General features: G+C 41.9%; 1 protein-coding gene across 2 annotated transcripts; it reads right to left on the bottom strand.

Annotated features, from left to right (window-relative positions):
• Nucleotides 1-477: 477 nt before the first annotated feature.
• On the bottom strand, nt 478-11,226 carry gapdhs (glyceraldehyde-3-phosphate dehydrogenase, spermatogenic). 2 transcript variants are annotated; one of them, XM_018726925.2, is made up of 11 exons: nt 11,161-11,221; nt 3,959-4,016; nt 3,494-3,590; nt 3,230-3,336; nt 2,726-2,816; nt 2,151-2,269; nt 1,890-1,971; nt 1,660-1,811; nt 1,400-1,562; nt 1,065-1,162; nt 478-900 (listed from the first exon to the last, which is right to left on the bottom strand). In XM_018726925.2, the coding sequence occupies exons 2-11, from the start codon at nt 3,985-3,987 to the stop codon at nt 831-833; spliced, it is 1,008 nt and encodes a 335-aa protein (XP_018582441.1). In that variant the 5' UTR covers nt 3,988-4,016; nt 11,161-11,221; the 3' UTR covers nt 478-830. The 2 variants fall into 2 exon arrangements, with proteins under 2 accessions (XP_018582441.1, XP_018582440.1); XM_018726924.2 differs by having other exon boundaries at nt 1,660-1,971; nt 11,161-11,226.
• Between the last annotated feature and the right edge of the window lie 3,421 nt (nt 11,227-14,647).

The following is a 14,647-nucleotide window of genomic DNA, read 5'->3' as shown; positions in this document are numbered from 1 at the left end:
AGTGGTGTCCAAGCAGCCTAGCCTGCTAATGAATCACTTTCGGAATGTGTGCAATTACCGTAGCTTGGTAACTGAGTACACATGACCACTGTACATTCATGTGGTTGGTGTGTGTAAACACATGGTGTAGTAGACATGGCTTGAAAGCTGACAGTCACAGAAAGATGCATAACCTTACTTGGTTCAGCAAGATACCCAGTTCTGCAAATTAAGACTTCCCTAGATTAAAAATGGGCACAGCAGGTTGATCCTCTACATTCACTACTTTGCACTTAATTTAACACTATACACAGGGAGAAAGAACCCCCCCCCCCCCCAAACACACACATCTTGTGTCCAAACTTGCTTTCCATCAGTGTTGTCCCCAATTCAGGTGGTGTTTAGCAGTAACTGAATAGTCAACTTCACAGCATTTTGAACCCAGGCTCTTATGGGCAAAGATGCATAAATCATTTTAATCATACAATGACAACACAATGAAGGATCTTTGTTTGGGTTTTATTAACCTTTGTTTACCTCTATTAGAGCTGCTTGTTTTTCTCAACTTATTTCAGTCTTTAACAGCAATATTAGATGGTTACACCCAGTATGGAAACACCTATGACAATGCTTTTGGGCTTCACAAAGACAAATACTTCCAAGTCAAAACTGCCTTAATGAGGAACTTTTATAAAGGGGAAAAAATAAAAATAAAAAAAAAACCACTTGGTCACACAGACTACAGTGACTAACTCGCCTTGTACAGAACAGGGAGTGACTATGTCATGGCTATGCTTGTGTGAAAGGAGTGGGAGGTTCCTTTAGAGACAGTGTTTCAGAGGGCAGGAACGTTACTCCTTGGAGTGCATGTACAACAGCAGGTCAGCCACACGGTTGCTGTAGCCAAACTCATTGTCATACCTGAGGGGGGAGAAAGACAGTCAGCTATAAACTAATAGTTGAATGAATCCAGAAGTATGTCAGGGGGGCCAATAGAATGCCCAGCCCAGTTCTGACATTCAGGTATAAGGGAGCAATGAACAAGTGGATTGCAGCAAAGCGGCATGAGTCGTCTCCAAGCTTACCAAGAAATGAGCTTGACAAAGTTGTCGTTGAGGGAGATGCCTGCACCAGCATCAAAGATGGAGGAGTGGGCATCTCCAACAAAGTCAGAGGACACAACCTACAAAGAAAGTTATGCTTTAAACAATCTCAAACCACCAGACTTCATACAGTAAACAATTACTACATTTAACATCAAGTTCTTTATATTACTTCTTGACCAAGTGCAACTAAAGAATCAACAGCATTATATGGTTAATATTAATGCATTCTCCAAGTTCTATATATATAAAAAAAAGTTTATAAAGACTGCAACACATGCAGTCATATGTCCACCCATGATGTCCTCTCAACTCACAGCATCCTCTGTGTATCCCAGGATTCCTTTCATTGGCCCATGGGCAGCCTTCTTCACTGCTTCCTTGATCTCTGCATAGCTGGCAGGTCGGGAGAGGCGGCAGGTAAGGTCCACCACAGACACGTCAGCCACAGGCACACGGAATGCCATACCTGTTAGCTTCCTGATGCAGAGAAGAGCAGGAGGAATAGTGTTAAACACTAGAAGCAAAACCACAAATTAATGCAGAGGTCATGGGCCTACAGGCCCTCAGCACTTACCCATTGAGCTCAGGGATAACCTTGCCAACAGCCTTTGCAGCCCCAGTGGAGGCTGGGATGATGTTCTGGTGTGCACCACGCCCATCACGCCATGCTTTAGCAGAGGGTCCATCCACTGTCTTCTGGGTGGCTGTGTAAGCATGGACTGTGGTCTGAAAAACAGCAGAAGAAACTGTCTTAAAAGTTTCTACAGAGGAGTAAGAAAAGCACAAGATGACAAGACTACCTACCATTAGTGCCTCCTCAATTCCAAAGTTGTCATGGATAACCTTGGCCAGGGGAGCCAGACAGTTGGTAGTACACGAAGCATTGCTGCAAAAACCAGTTACATAATTTTTCAGCAAATATGGGGGCTTACTGTAGACTAAGATATACACATGTACACAGCTGCACAAATTAAATTGCCCAAAATAAATGCATCTTTTAAGATGCATTTACAATTTGAAATATACTGATTGATGAATGTTGTACCTAAAAACAGCCAACCTCACCTGACAATGGTCATGCTGGAAGGGTCATACTTGTCTTCATTGACACCCATCACAAACATGGGGGCATCAGGAGAAGGGGCTGAGACGACCACACGCTTAGCACCGCCCTGCAGGTGAGCCTGTAGAAACCAGAAGTACATTAATGAGACTGAAGCATATTCTGCTCATCTGGTTGTATCCAGGGTTACTTACATTGTCAGGATGAATACCTTATTCTAACTGAACTCTATGCAATCAGATGACCAGTGTCAGACACAGGAATTTGCTGTAAAGTACCATATTTCAAAAGCTCCTACTTAGTTGTCAGTAGGAAACTGGCACACATGTCTTCCTAGCATTTCTGCAGCATTTCAGAGATGCTGAACACCTGCAGGATGCATCTACTTCCCTTCCCAGTTTGAAGGATACAAATGATACCCAGGTACACTCAAACTTGAGTTATGCAACATGATTGAGTTTCAGTAAACCCAACCTCACCATTGAGTGACCACCATTATTAGAACTGAGCTCTATTAGTCATACAAATATCAGGTTATTATTGAAAGTTCACAACACAGATAATACTAGATACTCACAGAAGCCTTTTCAATGCTCAGAAAGACTCCAGTGGACTCCACCACATACTGCGCTCCTGCCTCTCCCCAGGGGATCTCAGCTGGCTTCATACTGGAAGAGGCAAACATGTCTGAAGGCCATTCATCACTGGCCAGAAGCTCCAAAATCAGGGGTGTGAGTACAGACTAAAGTAGTTAAGTTTTCACCCCCCCCCCCCCCCCCCCCAATTCCCTGAGCCACTATGAAAACCCTTCTGACCAATGTATGCTCTATGCTCCTCAGCCTCTTGACAGAGGCCTTTCATGACACTATGCTATGTTGACACTGGAATCTTGGCCTAAAAGAACAGTGGCGTCAGCCCTGAAAAGACTATAACAACATGTGTGGATGGAGGTAATTCTTCACTGAGAAGAAAAGGGTAGCAAGAATAGGGCAGAGAGACCCAGGACTCCTGTACTGTCACCTCACACACCAAGGCACCACTGCATTTAACATTTCAATGCCCCCCCCAATGCTCCACTCACCATTGGTACACAGAGATGACATTATTGCCGACAACCAGCTTGCCATCCTCAGCGTGCACATCACCGTCATAACGCCCATGTGTAGAGTCATACTTGAACATGTAAACCTAAAGCAGAACATGCAAGAAAACCATTTAAAATGTGCATTTTAAAAGACTATCCTACTGCAATGCAAAGTGCTCTCATCAAAAAAGTGACAGCTCAATGAAGAGCCACTGCACTGAAAAATTCAGCACCCTACATACTGTATGTAAGTTTCCTCACCATATACTGAAGGTCAATGAAAGGGTCATTGATGGCAGTGACTTTTATTCCCTTCTGGAGGCAGGCCCTAAGTACCAGACGACCAATGCGGCCAAATCTAGAAACAAAAAAATAATATATATATAAAATTTAGAGAGTTTACCTCCCCTGAACATATGCATGTGTAGACACTACTGCTCTTAATACTAATTTTGGGTCTAGCAGAAAGTGTTTTAGATACCTTAAAATGCCACATTAAACAAACAGACAAACCAGAACTGTGTTGGAGCTATGCAGGTTTTTGTGTATGCGAATGTCTGTGACCACTTCTACCAATGAGGGCTTACTGCTACTCTGATCCATGCTAATCCTGCAGGTCAACAGTAAACATGGCCTATGCTGCACGCAGTGCCCCCAGCTTCTCTTAGTCTGACACAGGGTATATATTTTAAACAACATGTATTCTGAGAAAGATGTAAAGCTTACCCATTAATTCCAACACCGAGTTCTGACATGATTGTGACTTGAAAGGTGTGTAGTGAACCTGCAGGGAAAAAAGCAAGAGGGCAACTATAAACCAATGTATGCCCTACCACTTAGCCTAACTGCAGAAAACTAAGACCTTTAAATTCTCCTGCTTGGCTAAACTGCAGCTGGTAACCCTTCACCTCCAACTCCCCACACCCCCCTAGAACAAGTCTGAGGTGCTGGCACAACCCATTACAAACTTCCCCCAGAAGAGCTATAACAGGCCAAACTGCTGAGCAGCAAGTCAATTGTTCCCCTAAAGTAAGATTACTCCAAAAGAGATTACCAGCAGAGCAAGATGACATTATGCAACAACCTCTAAAGCAAGGAAGGAAGCACTTCGAAGGACTGTGCACTGTTTCAGGGAGAAACTGCATGAGGCAACCTGGCTGTGAAAAGCAGTTAATTCTTGCTTTAGAAAGTTTCATTGTCCTCTGCCCCTTTTACTATTCCAGAGGATATCCAAATAGTCCATGTGATTTATCCTCTTGGGCATTCACTTGATCTTTTGAGAGCTTTCACACAATGAAAGGGCAAAGCAGGGGCACCCTTTCAGTCCTGCTGGAGTTCCCACAAGTTTTAGGGGCTCACATTCATACAGCAACAGTATTACATTTCAGAGCATAATTATGCTTAAGCATTTTGCCTTTACTACATTACTTTTACATACCAAGTATGTAAAATATAGTCATTTGCACATGCAGTTTACATTATTACAAGTACAAAACAAAATTACTTTATGATGCATTATTCTGACAGACTAAAAAATGCATACATGAGCCTTGGGGCTGAAATGCTGGCTGAGCAGACATTCTACAAAATTTAGCTTGAGACAGTGATCAAAGATTTTATAAAGGAAAGAATAAAAGCTGCAGCACACACACAGAGCAAAAGGTTATAGCAAATCCATGCATGTACTTGCAGAGAATGTAAGCTTGACTACATGATTGCAACTGTTGGTGAAATAATGTCACAATACAAAATTTCGGTGCAAGAGCAAGAGGCAGGCTGTGTCGCTCTGTTCCAATCATCAAAAAGCAAGGGCTGAACTGTACCGGAAGCAGGTCAAGTATGCAAACCCTTCAGCCTTATAAGGCCTGTCAAAATAAAGGGTTATCAGGAGAGGGGTAAAGAAAGGAAAAGGATCCAACCGAGGCACAGGAAGACTCAGCTGTGTGTGAGCGAGAGAGAGAGAGCGCGCAATTACCAGCGCTACAACTATGAGATGTTGGTCAGTCTCAAGTTTGCTCAGAAGGTAAAGACTGCATAAGGATTTTAGCAGCCCGTTATGTTTGCGTCAGATGCTTTGCCAAAGGTTCATGGGAATTTCCCCCCCTCCTGGTGGGGGGGGGGAGAAGAGTACAGAAAATCCTACAGCAACACCACAAACAGTACATGTATCAAACCCTTTAAAAAACCATTTTGTATTACGTACATACAGAAACCTAAATGTTTACTGAAAGTTATATGAAGTCAGGCAATGCTAAAAGCTTGTTTTGCTTTTTAGATTTTAATCAGCTGTATTTAGGAACACACACTTTGCTTTTAACACTGAAGCAAGACATTCAGTCCACAGAGAAGTGCAGTAGGAATGCCACATTTGTTTAAAAGAGAAAAAAGATTGTCAATTCATCAATGTGCCCCCTTTTTGGTTTAAAAAGAGTAATGACACTAAGTCTTTTATTAAAAAAAAAAAAAAAAAAAAAAAAAAAAGTCAGAATGAAACCATCTTTCTGTCCACCTCACTTCTTTCCAATAATAAATACAAACTAAAGTAGAGAACCCTACATAGGCAAGGGCAGTATTGATTTGTCTGGCTTTTCCTATTATAATCAATATTTGTAATTGAAGGAGAGGTTGTTTATGGTCATAGCTGAATAAAGCCCCCCCCTCCAGTACCCACAGTAGAGTCCAGAACCCTAACTAGTTATTCCATCATTAGGTTTATGCAAAGGCAAGACTCAATCTCCATACATTTCAGAGACTGGAATCCAAACTAATCAATAACCAAAAACATAAGGTCGGTAGCGCTACTAAATAAAACACTGGCAGAGTTAGGTCAGCAAAGTACATCTGAAGCTATATTAAACACAGCATCTGTTTTGACTGAAACAGTCCATATTTCAGTGTAGCAGCAGTTATGCTACCCTGACATCAGGACACTACCAACAACTCCTCCCACAGGGAGGGGGGGGTTTAACGCTGCTGCTCGTTCTAGTTTTGTCAGGACAGATTACTGGAACTGTCCTAGGTCACAACAAGGGCACTGGAATTTGGTGAAGACCAACCATAATTAAGTTTGGCTTAATATCTTAAACACCGTGATTGATACTATCCTAGTGTCTTCCAGTTCACTGGAAAAATGCACTTTATTTTCAGACTATTTAGGAGATGTCTGTTGGAAAAATTTGTATAAAATACCCGATTTAATGGCTGTAGGGTTCTCCTGCCTACAGTCCTTGTCACAACTGTCAACACAACACCATTTACAGCATGGAATGTAGAGGACTTTGGTGAGAATGTGCATGGCACAGTACTCATCTGCTAATCTATCTAGTAAGAGACTGTCACTGCACTCTATCCAACTGTGCCAGATTACTGTAATCTGTTCACCTTCCTATGGTTCTTTTTAAAGAATGTAACATGGCTGGATTGACTGACTGCCCTACATAAACTGGACTGAGTCAGAGCAATCCAGTCCACAGTCACTAAAAACATTTGCTAGTGACCTATTCCAACTTTTAGTACAATATTGCAGGATTTTTTTTTGGGGGGGGTGCAAAACTGGCCTGAAGGGGGCATTCTTTTTTGATATAGCATCAATGCTGCAGTGTGGCACACCATTTACATTTCTTAACTTGGCAGACGATTTTCTCCAATGTGTTGTGTGTTTGTCCGTCGTTGTCGACAAGGACCATCTAGTCAGACTGGGGTAGGGGTGCGTTGTGCGTGTGCAGATGGCCGATTAGAGCGATATGCGCATGAAATGTTCTCCGACACTGCAGACATATGATTGTGCCATTTTGTTGGGAACGAGCATCTCGAGATTTTCGTTCCTGTCATTTTTGCATGGCTAAAGTTATCTGAGAATATAAAAAGTGTATTACATCAGAGGGAGAGATCTGCTCCAAACATGATTCTTGAGTACAGTTTATCACATACCACTGTATGAATGTGTGCATCATAGCAATAGCTGCATACATGCTTTTCCAATTAAAAATTATCAAGCACTCCATAAAACATTACTCAGTAACAATTCGCATATGTGAGTATTGCAATTTTGTTGTACCTGTAAACTTTTCATATCTCACACACAATTACTTTGTACCACATCCTACACATTTCAGAGCTTCCAAGAAGCATGTCATATCAAACTGGCCAGGCCCAGGCACCAGAGGGGGGAGACTCACAAGGTGAGTTACAAGAACATTAAATTACAGCAAGGATGAGGTCCCTTCCTTTCAACACTCAGTAAATTGCATTTCCCTACTCTGGTACCTTTTAAAAACCAAGTATTTTTGGCATTCTCCATTTGTAATGGAGAATCCCTTCCCTGGCAAATTAACCTGTTCAGCCTTACAAACATGACCCAGTAGCTCCATTGCTCCCTGAGCATAAAGACTTCATAGTGCAGTGAGCTGGGCAGCAGAGTGCCTTCTTAGCCACCCATCGATCCCAGCCTTCTTCTGTGTGTTACTGCAAGTGCTGGGCCTCTCATTGCTACACTTAAGAGCCAAACTGGCCAGCTGTTCAATTTACACGCTGAGAACAGCTTATAAATTTATGGCTGTACAAACATTTAACTGTGTCCACTGGACAGGTTAATTTGAGGTGTGTAGATGCACTCTGCTGGCACCATTCCCCATTCATATGCAATATTTCTCCACTTTAAAATTAAGGTGGTAAGCAGTAACGCAGTATCTAGGTCAACTCTCCAAAGAACATTAAGAGGTACCCATTCATGCAGAAAACATCCTTAATACGAGGACAAAAAACACTGGAAAAATACAATTGACTCCCATTCCCAAACAATTGCCAGTATTTCTTTTTGGGTTTTCCTAAGGGGAACTGAAGTTTTCCAGTTCACTTAAAGTTTAAATAACCTAGCTTTGTAGCAATTTCAATTTAAATGTACAAATCTGAAAGAAAAGGAAAATAAAGAATGAAAACAGACAAGTGAGAGAGCCAGTGTTTAGTGCAGCTGAGCTTCATCCCACACAGTCTGCCTACATGAGACAAGGGAGGGGGGCCATAAGCAGCACAAGGATCAGGTGAGGACAATGGCAGCCATTTTGTGCAAGTCTTGCAGTCTCATGCTGCAGCCATTTACACAGAGCTCCATCAGCAGTGACAAGCAAGCTAGTGGAACAACAAGAAGCTCAATAAGCAGGAGGCTGATGCTATGCAGATTGTGGCATGAAGTTCCACACTGCAGTGACCTTAAGGTCTCCTTTATTTCCTGCCATCCTCTCTGCCCTTCTGCCTTACTCCCATAATGCACTAGCACTGCAGAGGTGGTGCAGTGACCTCACAAAAGCATATAAGCATGGAGGATGCCACCATGATTTACCTTGCTACATGCTGCTGAAGGAGGCAATGAACACAATTATGGGAGTGCCACTAGCTTTGTTGTTATCCAAGAAACAGGAAGGAAACCTCATCGGTTTGCATGCACACAGAGGACTTCCTAAACTCTGTTTAGATTTTCACGCCATAGTTTTCCACTTCACAGTACAAAGCATTTGAAGAAACCTGGATACTTTGTCCCAAACCACTGAGACCAAGGTAGGCAAGTATTCTGGAAGCACAGTTTCAGAAATAATACACCAGTAACACCCTTCCAGAGTATTTATCAAGACTTTATTAAAAAGTATCTCCACAATTCATCTTTCCAACAAAGAGCAAAATATACTGTAAAACACCTGAAAACATGAACTGGAAATTTCCAGTATTCCTCTAAAAAGGCAGGCTGGATTTAAACAGGACTTGGTAATTACTGCTCATCAGGGGCATCACATGACCACACTGTGGGTGAAGTAAACCTAAGCACAAGCATCACACACTCACTCTCCAGTTAAGTCCATGAATAAATTAAGTGCCGCACTTTGTGCTGGGGGAGTTGCCTGCATGTGGTCAGACACACAGTACATGACTACACTGCACTCTTCAGTGGAAGAGGTACATCAATCCCCCCCAAACTTTTAAATGCACAAATGGCCATGTTGTAAGTGGTATTGCAAACTATAAGATTGCACAACAGTAATTCTACTGGCACAGAGGGGCCCTGAACCAGTATCTTATCATCATAAGGACCTTCCTGGAATCAGCTGACCATCCATAAGCCATAAGTCTGTTTCTAACATCTACACCAAGAAGGGAGTCAGACATTTACAGTCAGGCTACTGAAGTGGGGGGTGGTCTCTAAACATTTAACATACTTCAGTGGTAAACAAAAACAAGAGTATAATACACCTCAACCAGGATTAGACAACTTCATTCCTGCCTAATTAAAGCTGTGAATTTTAAAGTGCATTCAGTAGATAAGGAACTAGAAGTGTGGAGGTAAAAGGAATGGAAAAAGGCCTCAAGAGAGCATACACCAGCTTGATGGATGAAGGTCCTTACAGCACAAAACGAAATGGGTGCATCATATAAGGACATCTTCAGTACTCATCCACCAAATGCATGTCGAAGACGGCGGTGAAAGTAGCACAATAGCACTGGTATCTCACAGCGCCTGGGTGTAGCTAAAGGACATGGATTTGATCCCTGTTCAGCAAGTGTGGACTTCATGTTCTCCTAGTGCTTGGGTGGGTTTTCCCCAAAGTGACCCCTTTTCTTTTTCAGTCCAGAGGCATGTTCAAGTGAATCAGAGACCAAATTCCCCATTTCTGTATATGTACATCACATTGCTATGGTGTACTGATAAACGAGTCATCGTCGCTAGTGAATCTAGTACTGAGAGTCACCTTGGATGGAAAATATGTCCAGAAAGTACTACAGTAAGTTCACTACAAGGCACTCTGAACAGAAGGGTTTTATAATGAATTTATATATAACCAAACACTCTGAAATTAGAGGGTGTGATGAGTTGCATGTGCGCTGGATGAATAAATTTGCATGTTAATGAGGAGGGCTGTACATGTCTATGAGGCCGCAACGACGCCGGGCCTGCCACTCTCCTCCACATCTCCCAGCGTATGACCTTGTGCTCAGGTACGACCTTCAAACCCAGCTATGGCCCAATAAAAGACTCGTATAAGAAAGGAAGGCTTTTTAAACGCGCTTTACCTCACTCATAACCAACTTATGCCAAATTTGAGTTATCTGGGTCCTCAGCAACCGGGCTTTCCCGTTTCCGTACCAGTTTCGCAACCCCGGCTTGAAAAGCTAATTTTACGTAACCGCGTACGTTGAGACATGTTAGCCCGTCTACAGGCGATATCTTTGAAAAGCTAACTCGTTTACTTTCAACTGTGGTAGCAAACATTAAATATTTTAAATATGTAAGAGTAAGGCAAGTCAATATTCTTAAGGACCTGTTATCCCGGTTCGAGAGATGCTGCACGCCGATGTTGGACGCGCGGTACATTCTGGAACAGTGTGACGCAATCGCAGAACTCATGAAGCGCAGCCCGCGAAGCACGTACGTTTTAGGATTTCCTGTACAGAGTCAGACTGCACCCTACATCAACCGCGTCACGAGCTCGTGTCCCCTTTTTTCCTCTTTTGTACCGAACACGTGCGCAATATTAAGTCACTTAGTAAGTGATGTCCGCAAATTCTACATTAAAATTATTAATTTGTGAGCTTAACCACTTACTTTCCGCTGGCTGCAGTGAGTGAGTATCCCATTCAACCTAGCTGCGCAACGAACGCATGTAATACAGCTGCAAAAGTATACTTTTTCTTAAGATAACACACAAACTGCAATACCATTACAATTATGTGTTTAATTTTTGGAACATTCATGATGAATAAGTTGAAGCGACACCAGCTATCTTTTTGAGTTTGAGTGGCCTAACATTTTTACGGGGGAAACTTAGGCTCAACTAAAATGTATGTGTATTGACATATCTAAACTACTGTTTATTACTAAAACGAGTTATATTAAAGTAGCATACTTGGTATTGCCCCCGATTGTCCTGTATCTCACTTACCTTGTAGGGATGCTGCAGTATCTGGACAGACTTCGTCTTCCGCAGCCTGAATTTATACCAGACACGTGCACGGCTCTCGTCGTCCTGGAAACGTGACGTCATTTTTTTTTTTTTTTCTTTTTCTTGCCGGCCGGCCATTTAGAGCTCGGTAAAGGTCTGGAGCGCAGTCACGGCTGCTATGGAAACCTCTTGTTCGGAGACTGATGGTGTCAAGCGCAATATAAAGATGCACCAGAGTCGTAGCTATGGGGCTAGCTGCTAATTTCATCTGGCTTGTTTAAAGAGCTTTTAACTTACTCGAATTGAATAATCGTACCAGTTAATACAGAAGATGTTTTCGTGAATAGGTATATATAGCTTAGAAATGAATTTTATCATTCAAAAAATGGCTTTTAAGGGGCAACATCACACGAAATGATATTACACGTAGTGTTTGAAAGCAGTAAACAAAACCTTAGCTATATTTTAATTATATCAAGGTTTTCCTTTTACAACAAATTATGTGACGCATCGAATGAACCCAAAGCAACTGGCTAGCTTTTTTTTTCTTTTTAAAATATTTGTTTAAAATTCAGAGCAGCTAAAATGTATTTTAAGACCTGTTGATGCGGATGTTGTCACGTTCCCCCCATCGAACTTGTGTGTCTGTTACAGTTGCTTGGTAAATTTAACCCTAATAATCTAAATTCATTAAAAGTTTATGCATTTAAGGCTAAAATTCACATATGACTGATGTAAACCGATGATTTTTACTCTGCAGAAAAATACCAGAACGATGTGCAAGGATAATATAAGATGGAGACTATAAGGCTTGTGATTTGACTTGAGGCGGCCATTAATGAACGTCGCCCATTCCACGTATTCCTCAGCGTGCCCGGGGGCGTGTTGTGGCTACGTGCAGAACGCTGCGTATCCTTCCGCGCTTGTGGTTCGAAAAAGTCAGAACCGCAGAGTGCTGTGGTTAGCAGTGTACATGATGCACGTGCCGGCCAAAAGTTTCCTCTGAAGAATCTTTCAGTATAGCGGATTTATTTCAAGAGTTTAGTATTTGATGGAACGTGATTGTGAAATACCAGCATATTCAGTTTGAGCAGCTTCACTGTTATAAGTGTTTTAGGTATCACTTGCACCATAGTAATATTTACGTTTACTTCCACTTTGCAATTACCTTTTTGTTTAACCGTAAAAAGGCTTCTATTCAAAGTAATTCGGTCATGCGGATCTTTCGGCTGTATAAAATACCTAAAAGAATGTCTTCTGTGCTTCCGCATGTACCCACGTGAGGCTCAATCGAGCCTCTTATTGGTCCGAGCTTTCACACTAAGTCGTGTTGGAACGATGCATGGTCAGGATCGTTAATTTATATGTATTTTAATAGTAGTACGGTGTTGACACTAGTACATGGTAGTGAAATGCATATTTAGGTACAGAAATTATCTACCTCTGTGAGCGCTTCGTTGACTAGCGCCCCCTAACGTTAAACTTGTTTACGAAATCCAGCGGTAAGGGATAGTAGAAGAAAGGCTGATCGCAGGAATCTTATTCTTAGACATTGAAAATACACTTTTGGCGTTATAATTTATTCTGTGGCTCTGCTTATTTTAAGTGAATCCAGTGTGAGACATTAGTACCCAGTAGGACAGCGCACATGTCCCAAAAAAGTATAGCGTAAATAACGTTTCAGTTTAGCGTTGAAAACTCATGATTTCCTAGGATATTGTAAAGACCCGCGTTACTGCTCTAGGCGGGAAACCTGTCTAATGTAAATAGTTGCATTATGGGGAAAATGTGAGATGTGCTTGTGCAACCACTGGGGCACTTCTGGAGGAAATGATGGAGTGACTGTGTTTGCCAATGTGTTGGAATAGAGTCTGGGGGTGCTAGGCAGATGGAGAAGGCCAGCTTGAAGTGTGGGTCCTTTAGAAAGGGGGTCATTGGATTGAATGCATTAATTCCCTGCGTGCAGGTTTTCTAATAAAATGTTTGAGATGAATGCTGCCTCTGTGTCCCTCTTCACCACATCCAAACCCATGGTGCTGTGTGCCACAATATGTTAAAATATTTCTTGTAGTTCACCTCCTGCAGTCTTAACTAAGACGGTGAAGATTTGATGTAAGCAGTATGAGGAAACTTTAATAGTGTAACAGCATTGAGGGGGGATGATGTAAAGATGATGTGGATTAATGCAGAGAATTGATGTTAGTGTCTATTCCTGTATGCAGTCCTATGTTACTTTCTGAATGGCTGTTATGTAGGTGAAAAACGGTATTTAATGGTTCAAAAGCAAAGTAGCGAAGTATATATGGCCTGGTGCAAGCTTTCAACAAATGTTATGACATGGATGACCAGTCAGCACTTGAAACACTGGGATGGAATGCTCACTGGGGACACTAACTGCTGGGTCATGTTGCCCCATATGTGCAAGAAAGTCATAAAAGACTTGGGAGCAGATGGTATCACATGAAAAACAGGAACCAAGAATGATATGTTGTGTGACAGTGCATGACGGAATTGTGAAAGGATTACATATTATGTAACTGCTTGCTTGAGCTGAATAAAAGGTGGCGGCTGAAGCAGGACGAGGAGATGCGCCGATCTCAGAGAAAGAAAGTCTCCCGTTGGCCGATGTCAAAGCAGAAAACAGCTGTGGTTTCAGGCTTTGTTTGCCTGGAAGGTCTTTGTCTGTCTCCCTGGATTGGGTCTTGTTATCTTCTCTTCCACACTGTTCTATTGCTTATGCTTAGTCTGCCAGGGGGAATTCTGGGCGGTTCAAGGGGCAACCCCTTAACCATTGTGTGGAGTAGGGGACTCTCAGGTATTCGGTAGACCATCTGGTACTGTAGGTCTATGTGATGTCTGTGTCAAGATTGCTACTGAAAAGACATTTACGCATTCAGGTTTCCCTTCAAAACGCACGCATTCAATAAACAGAAAAGATGCGGTGCCATGCATAAATATAAAAGCATTTTGTTTTCTGTTTTTGCATTTTTGACAAAGGATGTTAGCAGATATTAAAGAAAATTCTACCAACTGGATTAAAGAAACCCAAGTAAACAAATGAGACAAAATAATTGTTTAATAACATCAATTCACCACCAACTACTTGTCTGTCATAATTGGTTGTGTCATCTTTAGCAGCAATGTCTGCAGCTGAACACTGTGTGTTACCGTTGATCAGGTCATTTCTACAAGCAACCATCGGACTCTACAATGAGACCTCACTCTAGTGGGGGAGGGTGACCTCTTACTGAGTTCCACTGAGCTTTCTGTGTGTACCTCCACACAGAATCTCACTACACTAATCATCTACCTTCAGTCTACTTTTTCTGTTTCTGACGTATAAATGCATTTGCCTATTTATTCACTTGTTAACTTATTTATCTGTTTACTTAACATTTATTTTTCTATATATTTAATGTTTGGTTACTTTGTGTGTGTCTGTACGTTGTACACTGTTTGCTGCTACAACCTAAGTGAATTTCAGAGG

The sequence above is a fragment of the Scleropages formosus genome, chromosome 18, assembly GCF_900964775.1.
Source record: "Scleropages formosus chromosome 18, fSclFor1.1, whole genome shotgun sequence".
Classification (NCBI taxonomy): domain Eukaryota; kingdom Metazoa; phylum Chordata; class Actinopteri; order Osteoglossiformes; family Osteoglossidae; genus Scleropages; species Scleropages formosus.
The sequence above is the reverse complement of the archived record's forward strand: the minus strand, read 5'-3'. Positions and strand labels throughout refer to the sequence as shown.

What these genes read in the sequence shown, in the direction of transcription:
- gapdhs (XM_018726924.2), bottom strand. Translation starts at nt 3,987, where the DNA reads ATGTCAGAACTCGGTGTTGGAATTAATGG. An exon ending in TCCAGCATGACCATTGTCAG is followed by an intron (nt 1,972 to 2,150) that starts GTGAGGTTGGCT and finishes TGGTTTTTGCAG; the next exon opens with CAATGCTTCGTGTACTACCA. An exon ending in TGGGATACACAGAGGATGCT is followed by an intron (nt 1,163 to 1,399) that starts GTGAGTTGAGAG and finishes CTTTCTTTGTAG; the next exon opens with GTTGTGTCCTCTGACTTTGT.